The following is a 17,895-nucleotide window of genomic DNA, read 5'->3' on the forward strand; positions in this document are numbered from 1 at the left end:
GATGGTGAGGCTGAAACAGTGGGCAGGGCCACGGGAAAGGGCCATCTTTCTGGAAGACTTGATGTGGTTGACAGAGACGACACCTGGGTCGGATGTAAGATTAGTACCCCGATACTACTTTCTTGTTTCTTCGAGATTTGGGGTGGCTGAGGAGAAAGAAAGGACTCACTATGTAGCCCAGGCTAGCCTGGAGCTCAGGCTCTCCCTGCCTCATCCTAGGGAGTGCCATCACGTCTGGTACAGCAGCAGAATCTGGTCTCTCACCTGATAGGTGGGTACCTGGGGGAACTATCAGTTCCATTAGCCAGATAGCTACATTCTAACAGAATCCTCCCAGCCCTGAGCGAGGGATGAGACCTGCTAGCCTAAGTCCAGTTTAGAGGACTTGGACCGCCCTACGCATCCATCTCGATGGCGACCACTTACGTCCCTTGGCCCTGCTCGAGAGAGATTGTTGCAGTCAGAACCTGATTCCTGGAAATCCTCCCACCTTCAGAACTCCCCGCCTGGGCCACCCCGCCCGGCACCTGTCCACCTAGCCCCTCCCCTGTCGCGAACCCATTGGCCTCTCTCAGAGCGCTGGCAGCGCAGGGATCTGATTGGCGGGAAGTTTCACGGCCCCAGGCTTGCACCGTGGAGAAAGTGAGTCGGCCTCCGGCTGGGGCGGGGGAGGGGGCGGGGCTGGGGCAAGCGGATCGGGACCCACTGGACACACTGCCCTCCCGGAGCCGGACTCTGAACCCGACAGGATGCGCCGGTCTGGCCTCTGTGGCCACCGCCCTCTCCTCCTCCTCCTGCTGCTCTCAACTGCCACCTCTGCTAGGAGCCCCAGCCCCACTCCCAGCTCTAGCCAGGCCATAGAGGACACGGTGGTCCCGGGCCACCAGGCCGGGTAAGCCCACTGCAGACTCTTCTTCCGCGTGCATGCTGCACCTAGTAAGTCTGATAGTTCCGGAGGAGCAACACCCTCAGATTTAGGAGACTCCAAAGCAAATGCTTTTGGTAGGATGCTATGGTCAAAGCTCTTGGATCTGTTAGGAGTCTGTATTTTTTTGCAGGCATTAACATTTGAGAGGTGCTGAGAATTTGAAGAGAGGATCCTTCCAGGGTGGTGGGATGGATAAGGTTCCAGCTAATCCCCGAGTTTATTGGGGGATAGAACCCTAGTTGTTACCACGGTAAGGATTCCAGTTGTCTTAGAATGAGATGGGTGGGGCCCTTGAACAAGCCTGGAGCTCCCCAAGTTTCTTGATGTCTTAAAGAAAAATTACCGTGTTATGGGTTTCTAGGGGCGCTGGATTAATTGGAAATGACTTTAGATTCTTCTAATGGAATAGGAAGACGCGAATGGGCCGCTGGCCAGGGGACTAGGGGAACCTGTGTAGGGGATACTCGAGTTTTCTGATGCTCTATTATGCTGAGATGGGAGCTCATCAGGATTGAATGAATTACGAATGATTTGGTGGAGAGATCCAGGATAGTTTTTTTAACTTGGGGGTTATAGGCATCCATCTCGTCTGTGGGTGACAGGATCGGAGGAGACGGTCTGCCTAGAACCCCGGCCCTGCTCCTGGCAGCCCTGCGCTCTGCTCTGTTACAAAGGCCGCGGGCCCCGCTCCCGCCTGGGTCTCTGGGAATGCGTTTAGTAACCCGAGCCGCGCCAGGGGCGGGGCTGGGAAGGGGTTAACCTGGAGAAAAAGAGGGAGGAATGGCGACCGGGTTGGGGGGTTTCGGAGGCTCCCCCGGGATAGCCTGCTAACCCACTGAACCCTACTTATCTGGAACTGGTCAGAGTATTGGATTCCCTTTCTCAGCATCTTCCAGGGTTGTCCTCTCTGGGCCTGAAACGTGCACCTTCATTCCTCGCCCCCCTTTAACTTGGGGATAATGGACTTGTCTGGGGGGGCTGGGTTGCGACGTTCTAGCAGTTCCCTGAAGGGGCTGACGCTGAGACCCTGTGGCGCGGAGACATGTCCAGGAAAGACCCTTTACTCTCAGGCACTGAAGCCCAAGGACCAGGAGACGCTGGTCCCAGGACGTTCAGCCTGGAAAGGCGGGAACCGGATAAAAGTCAGGCCTCGGGATTTCCAATCCTGGACTCCGGTATCCCCTTCCACCTCAGCACTGAGCTGGACCCGCAGTCTAAGGAGACACCGTGGTGCACAGCCGCCGAGGTCTCTGTGTGTGTGTGGCGCCACCTACCGGCCAGGCTCAGGATGGCGGCTGAGTACCGACTCGCGACGAATTAGTGGGCGGAGTTCTAGATGCCAGACAGGCCGGGCTTGGAGATGATGCACTTAGAGATCTCCTTTGACTGTTTCTTAAAATAACTTTAAGCCTGGTGTGGTGGCTTACGTATGTGTAACCTTAGCATTAGAGGGGATGAAGTAGGAGGATTGTCGTGAGTCTGAGGACTAACTGGGCTACACAGTAGGTTCTAGAACAGTCAGGGCTACCCTGCATGACCTGTATCAAAATGATAACGAGTTCGAGGCTAACCAGAGCTACATAATGAGAATCTCTGTCTCGAATAATGATGATGAATTTCATAAGATACAAAGATGTAAATTTTTGTAGCTTTTACTGAAAGTCTAGGCCAGTTTGCCGCCTCTCGTTGCACAGGCATGCAAAGAAATGACTCAAGTTACCTATCTGCTTGGGGTTCCCTCAAGTCTTGTCGTGGTTTCTTTTCTGTGATCCAACCCTGCCTTCCTTTGGAGAGCTTTGGGGTGCCACGAACCTGAACAGCCCTGTTCTCTTTACAGGGTTGCTGCCTGTCTCTGCTGCCTAGGCCAGACACCTAGGAGGAACCGCTGCCCCAGAGGTGGGTTCTTCCACATGGGATGCGGGTAGGCAGGGGGTGAGAGGTTCCCTTCCCCAGCCTAGTCCAAAATGAATAGAAGAATGCATCCGATAGAGGCTCAGACTCCCTGATGCCCCACTGAGTCCCTGCTTGTCTCTGAAGCTTTTTGCAGGGTCCGAAACTGCCCACGTGACAGGTGCACAGATCTCCGGGAGTGCCTGACCCCAACACCTCCAGTGCCCAGCCCCAGCCCGGTGGAGAAGAGACAGGTGTCCCTCAACTGGCAGCCACTGACGTAAGCACATGATTCCTCCGTGATCTTCCCTCAGGGACATCTAGTTCCCCCCCTCTACACACACTCACACAAATGACACATACTGTAGTCACTGTGTTTCTATGTATTCTTCTCCTTGCCTAGCTTAATCATTGGGTCTTTTCCACTTGATCTGTTCTGTCTCTAAGACTCAATCCCCGTTTTCTTTCCATACACCTCACCTCTCTATTCTTGTTATGTCCCTTCCATTTCTAAGTCCCATCTCTCCTCCTCCTCCTCTTCATTCCTCTCTCTCTCTCTCTCTCTCTCTCTTTCTCTCTCTCGGCTTCTCTCTGAAAGCATTTCTCTAAAGAACACCCAAGGTTTGCTCCCGATGAAAGGGCTGGGGGCAGTGTTGGGTAGGGCACTCCTAGAAGTTCTAGCTTAGGAGGCCCTTTCCTTGAGGTAAGGGAACCAATTTAACAGTGGTGACAGCCTCTTCCGTCCCCTTCCACCCAGTTTGCAGGAGGCCCGAGCTCTGCTGAGGCAAAGGCGTCCCCGAGGGCCGTGGGCCCGGGCATTGCTGAAAAGGAGGCCCCCACATCGCGCCCCTGCCGGCCGGGCCCGGGGTAAGAACATCCGCCCTTCCTCCGTGTAGGGGGCGGAGGGGGATGGTTCCGGGCCAGATAAAGCCGTCTGGTTCCCACGGTGCTGCCGCCGCCAACCAGTCCCCCATTGTAGCTCAGTCCACCCCACTCCCCAGGACGCGGCCACCTCTAGGGACCCCTGCGTCCGGCAGTACGAGGTGAGCCAGGGACAGAACTAGACGCAGGCCAAAGGCGCTGACCCATCGGGGTGGGGCCGGGAAGCCAGGCGTCCGGGCTCGGGCTCCTGCGACTGAAGAGGGGGGCAACTCGCCCAGCAGAGAGGGAGACTGAACCAGCCCAGACAACAAAAGCGATTGTGCGGGTTGGCGCCTGCCCGGGCACAGAATGCCCAAGATTGCGGGACGGCTGGGGGCCAAAGGCTTTCCCCTCTTACATGCCAGACCCTCCCTTGGCCTTGTTCTTACTCCAGCTCTATACCCCAGACTAGATCTCTCTAAAGGCTCAACCACCCTCAGAAGCCCCCTCCTGCTGTGTGGCCTTCAGCCCAGATGCATCCCCTCCTTCCTAAAGTTTTCCAGATGTTAGCCCCAGAGCAGATGTGAGGACCCCCACCTACAGTCTGCACCCATCCCATGCCTTTATCCATTCCGATCTCTTCCACCAGGTGTAGAGTCTTGACCTGATGTAACTAACATCTTCAGGTGTAGCTCATCTCCCCCCCCCCCAGCCTCCTGTCCAGAATCCAGTTCTTCCAATTCCTTTATGTGCCCTGTGCACCCTTCTCATCACCCACAGATGTGCCACCTCGCTGCCCACATAGGCCATCCTTGTCCTCTATTTTGGCGGAGCCCTTTTCTCTGTGCCTAGTCAGAGGACCATCCTTTAGCTGGGTCCCCAAATGCGACCCCCATTGCCCTGATGGATTTCCTCTGTATGGATTCAACTCTGTATGAGGGCAAACCCGCCCGCCCCCACCTGTTCTCTTCCCCACTACTCCCCTGCGGGCCCCATCCACTTGTTGGAGTGCGGTTGGGAGCAGAGGGGGCGCCCTCCCCTTCCCCCTGCGAGTCTAGCGCCCAGCCTTCGCGCCTCTGGCTAAGCGCCCAGCCCCACGCGCCCCCGCGCGGCCGCCCGGGAGGGAGGGGGGGGGCTGAGCGGGGGCGCGGCCGCCCTCCCCCGCGGGCGGGCGGGCGAGCGGGCGGGTGCGGCCGGGCCCCTCGGGCGGGCTGGGGCGGCGGCGCGGTGTAGCGCGGCGCTGCAGCCATGGCGGGCGGCGCGCGGCTGCTCTGGGTGTCGCTATTGGTGTTGCTGGCGCAGCTGGGGCCGCAGCCCGGACTGGGCCGACCCCGAGAGCGTCTCCGCGTGCGCTTCACCCCCGCCGTGTGCGGCCTGCGTTGCATCCATGGGCCCACCGGCTCCCGCTGTACCCCGACCTGCGCGCCCCGCAACACCACCAGCGTGGACAGCGGCGCGCCCGGCGGGGCGGCTCCGGGGGGACCCGGCTTCCGCGCCTGTGAGTGCGGGATGGTGCTCCTAAGGGAGGAGTGCCCGGAGGGAGGATCCCGGAGACAATGCCCTTGGGATCAGGAGCCCAGATTCCATGTACAGACGTGCTGGGGAGTCCGTGGGGTATTTGAGGAAGGGGGCTCCGAATTCCTAGCTTGGGGAGTTGGTTCCTAGGGCGCCGATTTCAGGAGCGATAAGTGTTTTCGAGGACCTGTGGTGTCCCACGTGAACGGACTGGGATTGGCTTTCATCCCTCTCAGTCAAGGCGAGGATCTCAGAATTGAGGGTCCTGGGAACTTTTGGGAAAGGTTCCAAATTCGGAGATTGTGCGTAGTGCGTGAGCAGGGACTGTTTCAGGGTCGCGCGAGGGATGTCTCAAGGTTCTGTGTCTGTCTTTGGGAGGGGGAGAATAGTCCAGCATGGGATCGCCTGTGATGGAGAGCTGAGAGGGATGGGCCCCAGAAAAGACAAGAGTGTCTTTCGGCAAGACCTGAACTACTGCGGTTCCACGTGCGACAGATATCTAGATAGGCGGCCTGGGGAAAGGGCGCCCCCTGGGGGAGGAGGGAGACGAGCTTGCGCTTCAGCCACCTCTACACAAGGGGAGCATTCTGGGGTTCAGGTGAGGTGTGGTGGGCGAGCCACCTGCTATCCCAGAGTGTGGGGGTGGAATGGTTTTCTGGGGGTCGGGTTTTACTTGTCTCCCACTCCTCACGCCCTCTGGAATGGGGAGCGGGGCCCCTGGCGCCGAGAACTCGCCCAGGCTGGCCCCCAGCCAGCCCAACCCGGCCGGCGTGAGCTCATCTCCCGCCTGAGCCCCCGCCTGCTACCACTCCCTTTCTCCGCCCCTTCCTCCCTCTTTCCTTCACTCCTTCCCGGCCCAGCCCCAACTCGCCCGTGCCAGGCGCCGTGCCCAGGCGGGTGCCAAGCCCCTGGAGGCACAAGGAGGGACATGTGAAGGCGGGCTGACCTCGGCAAGACCCTGATGTCCTTAGCTCCCTGTTCTTCCAACGGTGGGGGACATGAAGTTAGCTTTGTCCATCTAGCAGGAAGCCCCTGGTACTGTCACCCTGAGCTGGGGGATGGGGGAGGGTCTGCAGTCAAGTCAAGAGCAGGCAACGGAATGACTTAAGAGACTAAGAAATGCCCCAGCCTTGGTGACTTCCACCTAACAGAGACAGTGCCATTTTTGCAACCTTACTTCTCAGTTGAGCCCTTCTTAAACCCTGTCATTTTAAGAACCCCACTAAGGTACCTGGAGTCCACGCTCAACGCTCCTGACAGGAGATCCGGGTTTCTGACCACGGGATCCTAAGGGCCCTCTTCACCCCGGGTCAAACACTCCAGGAGCTCCTCAGAGAAGTTCCTTCTCCGTCTTCGGAGGGACATCTCCAAGCTGTGCCCCTCCCTGGAGAACTCTAGTAATGTCACCTAACGGCTTCCCACTTCCCCAGAAACCCTCAAGCACAAGCCATAAGTGGAGATGTCTTCCTCGCCACCCCTCCCCCCAATTCCCTTCCCACATAGCCTCCTATTTTCTTCTATTTCTAATGTAGAATCCCAATTCCTCTCTACAGGTTCTGCCTCCTCCCCTAGGAACTTTGGACCCCTCCCTATCATCAAAGAGCCCCAGAATGGGTCTTAATGCATGAATCCTCCCAAGAACACTCCAGAAACTATGCTGTTATCACGGGCAGCCACTAATCAAAACTTAAGGCAACTAGGCCCTTAGCTAGGAAGGAGTAGGGCTTTCCACAGAATCAGTCCTAAGGTCCCAGCAACTTGAGACTTTTAATATGCTGGAAACGTCCAGACTCCATTTCTCCTTGTCCTCGGCACCATCACATGGGCCACACCCCCGCCTCCGGAAAGTAGTCGAGTCCTGTTTTCTAGGCAACTCTCCCAAAGGACTTGAAAGACTCTTAGCTGAGAGCCTAGATTGGCTCTGAGCTAGCCTCTCCCTGCCTCCTAGGAAACTTGGGTCGTCTTTGAACCCCAGAGTACTGCCTTCACGCTCATACCTACCAAGGACGCCTATCCCCTGACTTTTCTAAATTGAGGTGCCCCGTCCCGTGTTCTCTTTTGTACAGTTGTGGCTTCTAAAATCCCACACACACCTCCTCGGCCAGCCCGGGCGGCTTGCTCCCTCCTTCCCTTGAGCGCAGCTGTCTCCAGCTGTTTTCGGCAGCCCCAGGGGAAGGAGGGGGGGGGTGCCCTCGAAAGACACGTCCGGCCTCCTTTGGCTCAGCAGTCCGGGGCTCCCCAAGGGTCCGGAATGCGGAGACGACGCCCTGCCCCCGCTGCACCCCTTTCTTTGTTTACCCCGCCGCACAGCTGGCAGTGCCCCGCCCAGAGGTGGCCGGGGGCCCAGAGAGGGCGCGCAGAGGGGAGTAGAGGCGCGTCCCCGCTACTTGCCCCGCCCGTGCTACCGAAGGCCGAGAGGGAAGGCTGAAACTGCGAACTGTTTGAGGGAGTAGGCGGGACTAAGTCTCCAAGCTCGCCCTGGCATAGGAGGAGCGCGATCCACGGCAAATCAGAGGGAGGAGAATGGGCGGGACTAAAGGTACCAGGTGTCCTAGCTAGGCGAAATTTACAATCTCAGGTAGAAGGCCGTGTGGGCGGGACTAGAAAGGAGTGATTGGCCAAGGGAAAAGCTGGGAAGTCTTGGAGTCCAGCTAAGGAGTCAGAAAGAGGAAGTGTCGGGTTGGATAAAGAGAGCTATGGTAGGCGGAGATAATCCAGTGGGCGGGAATAGCACTGTCTGGGCGGGGCTAGAACGCCCGAACTCCACCAGAAAATGAGAAAGTGAATGAAGAGAGAGGAAGGGGGCGGAGTGAGCCCACTTAGTAGCCGGGACTATGTAGTAGATAGCTTCACAATTGGACCCAGCCGATGTAGTCCTATAGTCGGCCAGATTGGCCAATGGCCACACGACAGCTGAAATAAAAGCCTGATGTGGTGGTGATATACTGCTATAATCGGAGCTGGGAATCGGAAGCAGGAGGATCAGGAGTTCAAGCATCGGCTATATAGTAGGTTTTCGAAGCTAGCCTGGGCTACATTAGCCCCTACCTCAAAACACAAAAGCAAATAAACGGAAAACTCCAAAGGTGGAGAGATGTCGGATGAATGTACCTTAAGGGCCTCGCGTTACAGCGCTGGGGACTGAGTGTGGGTCCATCTGACACAAGAGTGTCTTTCAGGCATAGTACTGATTTGTGTGTGTGTGTCCTTACTTTCTCCTCAGACCTGTGTCCCTTGATCTGTCACAACGGTGGTGTCTGTGTGAAGCCTGACCGCTGCCTCTGCCCCCCGGATTTCGCTGGCAAATTCTGCCAATTGCATTCCTCGGGGGCCCGGCCCCCCGCCCCAGCCATGCCGGGCCTTACCCGCTCCGTGTACACCATGCCACTAGCCAACCACCGTGATGATGAACATGGTAAGGAGAATTTAACCAAAGGGCCTCTGGTCCCCTTTCACTTCAGGAACTTAACCATTCTCTAATCAAGTTTGTTGCCTTCCGCACTACCCTCCCAAACCCAGTTGGGTAACTTCTACCTGTAATCCCACCACTTGGGATGCAGAGGCAGGAGGATCACTGAAAATTGCAGGCCAGATTACATTACCACCTCCACCCCTAAGAAACCTACCCAAATATCAAATATCTCAGCTCACCTCTCCGATCTACTCCCAACAAGGCAGGATACGTGTAGACATAGCTCTTTGTTCGTCTTGCCTCTGCTCAGGTGTGGCATCGATGGTGAGCGTGCACGTGGAGCACCCTCAGGAGGCATCGGTAGTGGTGCACCAGGTGGAACGTGTGTCAGGTCCCTGGGAAGAGGCGAACCCTGAAGCCCTAGCCAGGGCTGAAGCGGCAGCACGGGCCGAGGCGGCAGCGCCCTACACAGTGCTTGCACAGAGCGCGCCGCGTGAGGATGGCTACTCAGACGCCTCCGGCTTCGGTTACTGTTTCAGGGAATTGCGCGGAAGCGAAGTGAGAGCAGGCCCGCGGGCTGGGGGATCCCCCTAAAGCATACTATCGCGCGGGGGCGCGCTCACGCATCGCTTCCCCAACAGTGTGCTTCGCCGCTGCCCGGGCTCCGGACTCAGGAAGTATGCTGCCGAGGGGAGGGCTTGGCCTGGGGTGTTCATGATTGTCAGCCGTGCTCGGAGCACCTAGGTAAGCCCCAGGTCGTCCCCAAACCTCGCCTCTTCTCCTCCGGCACAGATAAATCTCAGTCACAAATTTTAGCTATACCTACCTTGTTACGGGGGCCATGCCTATTCTAGACCCCCCTCCCCCACACACACCGTTGAGTCCATTTACCCTGTTTTGTAATTTCAATCGGCTTTGGTGCCACGCATTTCAAGATCCTCTGAAGTTACCTACTAAGCCGCCAAAGGGAGACTGATTTGGTACTCAAACCACACATCACTCCTTTTAACCCTTCCCACTTAATCTTTCTTTAAAACCGCTCGGTTGTCTGTCTGCCAACCCGTTTCTGCCTCGACCCCTCCTTTCTGCACAGGGAACTCCAACCGAGTGAATGGCCCAAATGGACCTTGTCCAACCGGCTTCGAGAGGATTAACGGGTCCTGCGTAGGTAAGGGACGTTGCGGGGAGCAAGGGCTTGTTTTATACAAAGAGTGACTGCCAAGGATGTAGTCCCCAACTCGCCAAACACTCCCTCGATTCTTGCAGATGTGGACGAGTGCGCCACAGGTGGGCGTTGCCAACACGGGGAGTGTGCCAACACTCGTGGCGGGTACACGTGTGTGTGTCCCGACGGTTTCCTGCTGGACTCCTCCCGGGGCAGCTGCATCTGTGAGCCACCAGGAGGGGCGTTCTGCAGCTGGCTCCCAAACGGCTGTAGACCTTAAACCATATTCCCCAGTGTTCATGGACCCTACCTAATTCCCTCACACACACAAACCCTTCTAGACTTTCAGGCCCCCCCTCAGATTTAACCTGGACCTTTAGACAGATCTCTGCGGTGATTTCAGAAGTTCCCCTCCAGCCCTCAAACCTTTTACATCAAAACCCCTCAGACTCCTGGAGTCTTGAGTTCCAATTGACCTCCAGACAGTTTTCGGATTTTGATATCCAGCTTCTCCTTTATGCCTTATTTAAGCCCTGGGCACTCTCAGCTGTTCTTCAGACCCCCTTCCCCGACTTCCCTGAATGCCCCTTTCACCTACCCACTAAATCTTCCCCGGGACCATTCCCCTATTCCCCTCTCCCAGAACGGCTGAACTCCTCACCCGCCCTGAAGAATTTCCTCCCATCCCCCAGCCCAACACGTGATCTCTGAAGCAAAGGGGCCCTGCTACCGAGTGCTCCATGATGGCGGATGCTCGCTGCCCATTCTTCGAAATATCACCAAACAGATCTGCTGCTGTAGCCGTGTGGGAAAGGCTTGGGGCCGCGGCTGCCAGCTCTGCCCACCTCACGGTTCAGGTGAGCTAGTTCTTCTGATCCATCCCTTCCTAACAGATACACACAGACTCTGGATAGGTCCTGCCGGACGTCTCTAAGGTCTAGCGGCTTCAAACCTGGTCACACTCGCAACTTCTGATCACCTCATTGTGGTAGACTCAACCCGGGACTTTACCTCTATCCTTAGCCACGCCTACTCCTGGGTCACATAACCATAAAGTTAGGTTGACCAGAACTCTCTGCCACCTTCCCAAATGAGGGAAACTCTCGTGGCTCTACCATTGGCTTCTGGAACATCTTATTCTTTGGTCAGTACACTACTCCATCCAGGGCATAAGCCAGACTCCTAACACCATCTTAGATCAAGCTTTGTTCCCGGCCAAAGCCTGCTCTCACAAGATCTCATTCTGTCTCCTCTCCTGACCTCCCCTTGTCTTGTTCCCAGAGGGTTTTCGGGAGATTTGCCCAGCTGGCCCTGGTTACCACTATTCAGCCTCTGATCTCCGCTACAATACCAGACCCCTGAGCCAGGACCCACCTCGAGTGACCTTCAATCAACCACGCGCCCCACCACCCACTGCTCGGCCACCCATAGGTGAGCTGAATCCCGGATGGAGGGGCCATCAATTTCCAGGTGCTGCCTGAGGTCCATAGGAAACAGAGGGGAGAGGCAAGAACACCTAAATTTAGGTTCCCATAAAAGTATTTTTTCTTTAACCAGGTTTTCTGCCCACTCGGCCTCGGCCTGAACCCCAACCTCGGCCTGAACCCCGGCCTCGGCCTGAATCCCAGCCTCGGCCTGAACCCCGGCCTCGGCCTGAACCCCGACCACAGCCTGAATCCCGGCCTCGGCCTGAAACCCGGCCACAGCCTGAATCCCGGCCACTGCCTGAGCCTCGGCCACGACCTGAATCCCAGCCTCGGCCTGAACCCCAGCCCGGTCCTGAATTTGCCCTGCCCAGCACCCCTCCTTGGACCGGTCCAGAGAGTCCTGAATCAGGTGCCGTGGGAATCTGAGGACAGTAGCCAAGATCCTGTGAAGTTCTGTGGGGTGAGGTTTTAGAGTGGAGGTACTGAAAAGTGATAGATGTGAGGAAGGATGGGGAGAGGGAAGAACTGGAAGGTTTGGGTAGTGGCTCCCTCAGGTACTGGAGTCACAGTTAGGGTCCAGTCCTCTTTTACACGAGCAGTGAAACCCCGAGACACCATTTCTTATTCTGCAAAGTGGGCATCATGAGAGGCTTCTGAAGTAGGGGCTATGTGAATGTCATTGTGGGCAGGTTCAGGCAGATCTGATGAGACTCTCAAAGGGTAAATGACAACCTGATCCTCCACGCTTGTGGAGGGGACACTCATAAAGGTACCTGAACGAAACTAAGGGCACTGTTCTGGGAATGGAAAGGACAAGAAGTTCAGAGTTGTGGGGCTAACTGTCTCCCCCCAGGTCCCTCCTCCAGCGTGTGCCAGCGCAATCCCCAGGTTTGTGGTCCTGGACGCTGCGTTCCCCGACCCAGTGGCTACACGTGTGCGTGTGACCCTGGTTTCCGACTCAACCCCCATGGCACTCGCTGCATAGGTGAGCTGGGCAGAGGGGCTTCAGTGAAGCGGAGCTGTAATTGAGAGTCCTCTGCCTGACCACCATGTAACTAGCCTTTTTCGTGCCCTCAGACATAGATGAATGTCGCCGCGTGCCTATGCCCTGTGCTCCTGGACGCTGCGAAAACACACCAGGCAGCTTTCGCTGCGTGTGTGGCACAGGCTTCCAAGCAAGCCCTCGGGCTACAGAGTGCCTGGGTGAGAAGCCCGCCCCGCCCGGCCCCCCGGCTCCACCCCTGCTTGGGTCTTGTTTCTGCTCTCACTGTAGAACCGCTCACGGCTGCTCTTTTCGCCTCCCCGACGCCAGCACATTGTTCTGTCCTGGCCACCGCTCCAAGATTAGCTTGGCCACATCCCTACTCTGCATCTAACCTGGCCCTTTCTTCCGCTGTGGCCCAGCTTTTGTTCAAATCCCCTCCAAACTGTGCTCTCACTAGCTCCGCCTTCTCTATCTTGGATGAGCTCACGCCTTTAGGCCCCGTTTGAGTTCTACCATTTCTGTAGTTAATCTGACTACGAATCCTGATTCCACCCCCAGCTCTCACCCCAAACTGCCCTTTCGTTCTCTAGCCCTGTCCCTGCCTTCCTTTTCTTTCTTTGAGCCACAAAGATTCCTTTCCTGCTCTTATCCTTTCCCAGGTCCTGTCCTCTCCAAATTTGTTTCCTCCTCAGCTGCGGTCCTAACCAGCCCTTGTACTAGCCCTGCCTACCTCCTTAGCTACGCCCCAGACTAGCTTTGGTCCTAGTTTCGCCCCGCCCTTGTCCTGCCCCTGCTGCTCCTCCCTCGGCCTCACATCTTCTCTCAAGGCTCAGGGAGTCTGGGTGTCTGCCGCTTCCTAGCCTCTGGGTTCTGCCCACAGATGTGGACGAGTGCCAGCGCGTGCCGCCGCCGTGTGACCGCGGGCGCTGCGAGAACAAGCCAGGCAGTTTCCTATGTGTGTGTCCCGCTGGATACCAAGCCGCGCCACACGGAGCCAGCTGCCAGGGTGAGGGTCTGGAAGGGGACAGAAAGAAAGAGGGTGTAAGGTGAGGAGTGGATAGGTAGCAATAAGGTTGGAGAAACTGAGCAATGGGGCAAATGGTGGCTTACTGATGGGGGACGCAGACCAGGGTCAGAGAGTCTAATGTGACCTGGATCGGATGGAAAAGCCAAGTGATGGAAAACAGAAGGGATGGAGCATGGAGAAGCAGATGGAGAAGGGACGGAGATGTCAGTAACTGGGAAAGGTGACTGAATTTTGGATGACAAATGTAACTCAGTTCATGGGGATCAGCGAGGCAGAGTTCCAGGAACCAACCACACAACTCCGTTAGAATCGGTGGAGGATGGAGATTCCGAATCCTGGAAGACAGGAAGGAGGAATAAGGGAGGATGGAAAAACAAGGTGAAGGAGCTCAGAAAGCGTGTAGCATGGTGTATGTGGGGGGCATGACTCACACCAGAGACCCTGCGGATTGCTTGCTCCTTGCAGATGTGGATGAATGCACCCAGAGCCCAGGCCTCTGCGGCCGTGGAGTCTGCGAAAATCTGCCCGGCTCTTTCCGCTGTGTTTGCCCGGCTGGCTTCCGTGGCTCGACGTGTGAAGAAGATGTGGATGAGTGTGCCCAGCACCCTCCACCCTGTGGGCCAGGCCGCTGCGACAACACTGCAGGCTCGTTCCACTGTGCCTGTCCAGCTGGCTTCCGCTCCCGAGGACCAGGGGCCCCCTGCCAAGGTGAGGGTGCTGAGCCTGGGCCTGGAGCACCATGGCAGGGCTTGCTGTGGGGAATGGAGAGAGACCTTAATCGGGAGTAGAGAAGTCTTAGGATGGCCTCTGTGGCACAGGTCAGGTGAGCGGAGTATTGAGAAAGCCGGGCAGATCTGGCTGAATTCTATCTTCTTTCTTCCAACTGAGAGAGCATCTATTTTTTTCCTCCTATGGCGGCCTTAAACTCATGACCCCCCTGCCTCTGCCTCTGCCTCCTGAGTGCTGGTTATGAAGGGTGTCCACCTACAGTTAATGCCTGACCCTCTTCCTGCTTAAAATTTTGTTGGTTTTTTTGTTTGTTTTGTTTTGTTTTGTTTTGTTTTTCGAGACAGAGTTTTTCTGTAGCTTTTACAGCCTGTCCTGGAACTAGCTCTTGTAGACCAGGCTGGCCTCAAACTCACAGAGATCCACCTGCCTCTGCCTCCTGAGAGCAGGGATTAAAGGCATGCGCCACCACCACCTGACTCTGTTTAAAAACCACATTTATTTATTTATTTATTTATTTATTTATTTTATGTACGGGGAGGGTGTGAGGAGAAGGTGGATGGACCTGTGCCTCTGGGAGTGTGGAGGTCAGAGGACAACTTAATGAAGTCGGTTCTCTCCCTCCACCATGTGGGTTCCAGGGATCAAACTCTGGCCACCAGACATCATGAAAGTACCTTTTGTGCTGAGCCCTCTTGTCACCCTGTTTTAAATGATATTTTCGCATTGTGAGAACCTTAAAGTAGAGACAACTGTGGCAGGGACATGGGGAAAGCAGTGCCTTGGTCTTCCTAATGACTAGAAAGACTATTAAATGGCTGGACGGGGGTTGACTCTGTCCTCCTGGGAGGAGGAGACAGCCTTGAAAGGGCTGGGGGGTTGGTTCAAGAGTAGAATGCTGGCTAACACGGTGTTTCCTGTCTGCAACCCCAGACTCAAAAGGCTGGGGCAGGAGGACTGCCGTGAGTCTAAGGCCAGTCTGGGCTACAATGTGAGATCTTGTCTCAAATAAACAAAAACTATAGTGTTAGTTGGCGGTGTTGGTGCATGCCTTTAATCCCAGCACTTGGGAGGCAGAAGCAGGCGGATCTCTGTGAGTTCGAGGCCAGCCTGGTCTACAAGAGCTAGTTCCAGGACAGGCTCCAAAGCTACAGAGAAACCCTGTCTCAAAAAAACAAAAGAAAACAAAAACAACCCCCTCCAAAAAAAAAAAAGAAAAACAAAAACAATTGGTGGTTGGGGTAGGTGGGCATGGCAGTAGGCAGGGGCCCACACGCCTATTCCTCAACTTGACTGGCCTCTTCTGCCCAGATGTGGATGAGTGTGCCCGGAGCCCCTCGCCCTGTGCCTATGGCCGCTGTGAGAACACAGAAGGGGGTTTCCAGTGTGTCTGCCCTACAGGCTTCCAAGCCAACGCTGCCGGCTCCGAGTGCGAGGGTGAGACCGGGGAGGGAGGAGTGTGGTTGGGTGAGGAGGCGTGGGACCACTTCCTCAAGACCACTCTCTCCCCTGCTCCTCAGATGTGGATGAGTGTGAGAACCACCTGGCGTGTCCTGGGCAGGAGTGTGTGAACTCACCGGGCTCCTTCCAATGCCGGGCTTGCCCTGTTGGCTACCACCTGCACCGTGGCAGGTGCACTGGTGAGATCAGGCCCAATGGGGACCTGGGACCTGTACCTTAACCTGATCACTCAGATTTTTGACCTGTAACCCATAACTTGGGACCTGGACCTCAATCCCCTTATGTGGGCAATGACAACCAAGTTTTACTCTGACTCGTGTCCCCCTCACCTGCAGTGACTGATTTGACCACACTCTTGACACTGGGTGATGCTTGACTGTAACCTAGGAACATGTGACTCGGCTGGACCTTTTGGGGACTAGCCATGCATGACCCTTGCTGACAACCCCTGACCTTGTATCTCAGAAATAATACATTTCTGGACCCTCATTGTCCCATGACCCTAAATTTGACTGTGCCTTTTGATCTTAACCAAAAAACAAACAAACAACCAAACAAACAATCTTACAATCCTGACCACATTATTCTGGCTCACTCTCCATCCACAGCCCTTCTCAGACTCTCTTTCCTGAAGTTTATTTGGGTACATGACCCTTGACCCTGACATCAGACAGAATTCTGGACTCTGGCTTACTTTGATACATTTATTAAGCAGAATCTTATCCAACAATCCTAGTTCATCCCTTACCTTGGTTAATTTCTGATCCCAGTGCCAATCCAGAGTCCCTTTCCCTGACCTCAGGATCCCAGTAGAGGGAGGCTCAGAAACCCAGATCCACAGGATGTCAAATCCTGGAGTGTTCATCTGTCCTCCATTCAAGATCCTGTCCCATGACTTTCACCAATCCCTTTGCTCTAATGGACCCCTATGAGCCCCCCCCAACCGCTCCCACAGATGTGGACGAATGCAGTTCGGGCACCCCTTGTGGTCTCCACGGCCAGTGCATGAACACGGAAGGCTCTTTCCACTGCAGCTGCGCACCAGGTTACCGGGCGCCAACTGGTCGACCTGGGCCTTGTGCAGGTGAGCTACTTCACCTGAGTAAGACCTGAATTCTTCGGCAAAGCCCATTAGCGATGTAAAATAGATAAAGAAAGGAGTTTCCAAAATAACTTATTCTTCAAGCTTTCAACTTGAGTGGTAGGGTTCCATTATGGGCAGGGCTTACTTTGGGAACCGACAGCCCAACCTTGACACTTGTGTGCCCTAGACATAAATGAGTGTCTGGAAGGCGACTTCTGCTTCCCCCACGGAGAGTGCCTCAACACGGATGGCTCCTTCGCCTGTACTTGTGCCCCTGGCTACCGGCCTGGACCTCGTGGAGCTTCTTGTCTGGGTCAGTCCCCAGGCTGTATCTGAGGGTAGAAAGGGAGGGTTTATAGGAGGAAAAGGCGGGACAAGAGGAAGAGGGCGGAAAGGGGGGATTTTGGGAGGTTTGGGGGAAAATTTACATGGATCGCTGGACCAGTGGAGCTTTCGGAGACCTGGAGGTGGCAATCATGGAGGACATGTCAGGAGAAGTTGGAGTCTGACAGTTAAGTAGTGATTAGAAAGGACTCCAACCGGGGGGCGGAGATTACAAGAAAAGGCGGGGCCTAAGACGGATTGGGTGAGCCCTTCCTTGAAGGCTTTGGAACTTGGAGGGTCAGGATGGGGGAATTGGAAGGGTGTGACCTGGGATATTAAGCAGAGCAGGATGTGGCCCTGGGTTTCCGTTGCTCTGTCCTGCAGACGTGGACGAGTGCAGCGAGGAGGACCTTTGCCAGAGCGGCATCTGTACCAACACTGACGGCTCCTTTGAGTGCATCTGTCCTCCTGGGCACCGCGCTGGCCCAGATCTTGCCTCGTGCCTTGGTGAGAGGCTTTACTCCACTGCTGCCTCCCTGCTTCTCCTGACTTCTCCTCTCCTACTCCTTCCTTTTTTACCCTCACCGCTGCTTCTCCTTCCTGACGCTCCTGCTCCTTCTTTCTCACCCCGGCTTCTGTCCTCAGACATTGACGAGTGTCGTGAACGAGGACCTGCCCTGTGTGGGTCTCAGCGCTGTGAAAATTCCCCTGGCTCCTACCGCTGTGTGCGCGACTGCGATCCTGGCTATCACCCTGGCCCCGAGGGCACCTGTGATGGTAAGACAGTTCCCCATCCCAAATCTGTGACAGGTTGTTGGAGTCTGCTTCCCTGGGAATCAGAGGAGAGATAGCCTGCCTCAAAAACCCAGAAGAGATCCCAGGTTAACACTTCCTTTCTCCCCCCACCACTGTTTTCTGGTGGAAGTTTGCCACCCCAGTGTGTGTTTAATTATGGGGAAGGATTTCTCTTATCAGGAATCAGGACGAGCTAGAAGCCTCTCCTGACTGAACAGCTCTAGTATGTTTTTGAGGGAAAGCATGCCATGTGGATCAGTATTTTCCATGTCCCATGAAACAAAACGCTATGGGC

The 17,895-nt window shown here is 55.7% G+C and overlaps 1 protein-coding gene across 3 annotated transcripts in view; it reads left to right on the forward strand.

The window, feature by feature from the left end:
* The first annotated feature begins 734 nt into the window (after positions 1 to 734).
* Positions 735 to 17,895, forward strand: part of Ltbp4 (latent transforming growth factor beta binding protein 4) — a 33,922-nt gene continuing 16,761 nt past the window's right edge. For 2 of the 3 annotated variants that reach the window (XM_087907488.1, XM_085693935.2), the window contains exons 1-22: positions 735 to 892; positions 2,766 to 2,824; positions 2,966 to 3,098; positions 3,576 to 3,685; positions 8,418 to 8,609; positions 8,917 to 9,164; positions 9,248 to 9,350; positions 9,700 to 9,774; positions 9,873 to 9,995; positions 10,464 to 10,628; positions 11,053 to 11,202; positions 11,329 to 11,607; positions 12,052 to 12,183; positions 12,276 to 12,401; positions 13,064 to 13,189; positions 13,676 to 13,918; positions 15,248 to 15,373; positions 15,457 to 15,576; positions 16,353 to 16,481; positions 16,669 to 16,794; positions 17,190 to 17,312; positions 17,451 to 17,582. In XM_087907488.1, the coding sequence (XP_087763614.1) occupies positions 750 to 892; positions 2,766 to 2,824; positions 2,966 to 3,098; positions 3,576 to 3,685; positions 8,418 to 8,609; positions 8,917 to 9,164; positions 9,248 to 9,350; positions 9,700 to 9,774; positions 9,873 to 9,995; positions 10,464 to 10,628; positions 11,053 to 11,202; positions 11,329 to 11,607; positions 12,052 to 12,183; positions 12,276 to 12,401; positions 13,064 to 13,189; positions 13,676 to 13,918; positions 15,248 to 15,373; positions 15,457 to 15,576; positions 16,353 to 16,481; positions 16,669 to 16,794; positions 17,190 to 17,312; positions 17,451 to 17,582 (3,163 nt within the window). In that variant the 5' untranslated portion in view covers positions 735 to 749. Of the gene's footprint in view, positions 893 to 2,765; positions 2,825 to 2,965; positions 3,099 to 3,575; positions 3,686 to 4,905; positions 5,178 to 8,417; positions 8,610 to 8,916; positions 9,165 to 9,247; positions 9,351 to 9,699; positions 9,775 to 9,872; positions 9,996 to 10,463; positions 10,629 to 11,052; positions 11,203 to 11,328; positions 11,608 to 12,051; positions 12,184 to 12,275; positions 12,402 to 13,063; positions 13,190 to 13,675; positions 13,919 to 15,247; positions 15,374 to 15,456; positions 15,577 to 16,352; positions 16,482 to 16,668; positions 16,795 to 17,189; positions 17,313 to 17,450; positions 17,583 to 17,895 lie in introns of those variants that run through there. The other variant, XM_085693942.2, reaches the window with a different exon arrangement.

This window comes from Myodes glareolus, chromosome 1, assembly GCF_982192425.1.
Source record: "Myodes glareolus chromosome 1, mMyoGla1.1, whole genome shotgun sequence".
Lineage (NCBI taxonomy): Eukaryota > Metazoa > Chordata > Mammalia > Rodentia > Cricetidae > Myodes > Myodes glareolus.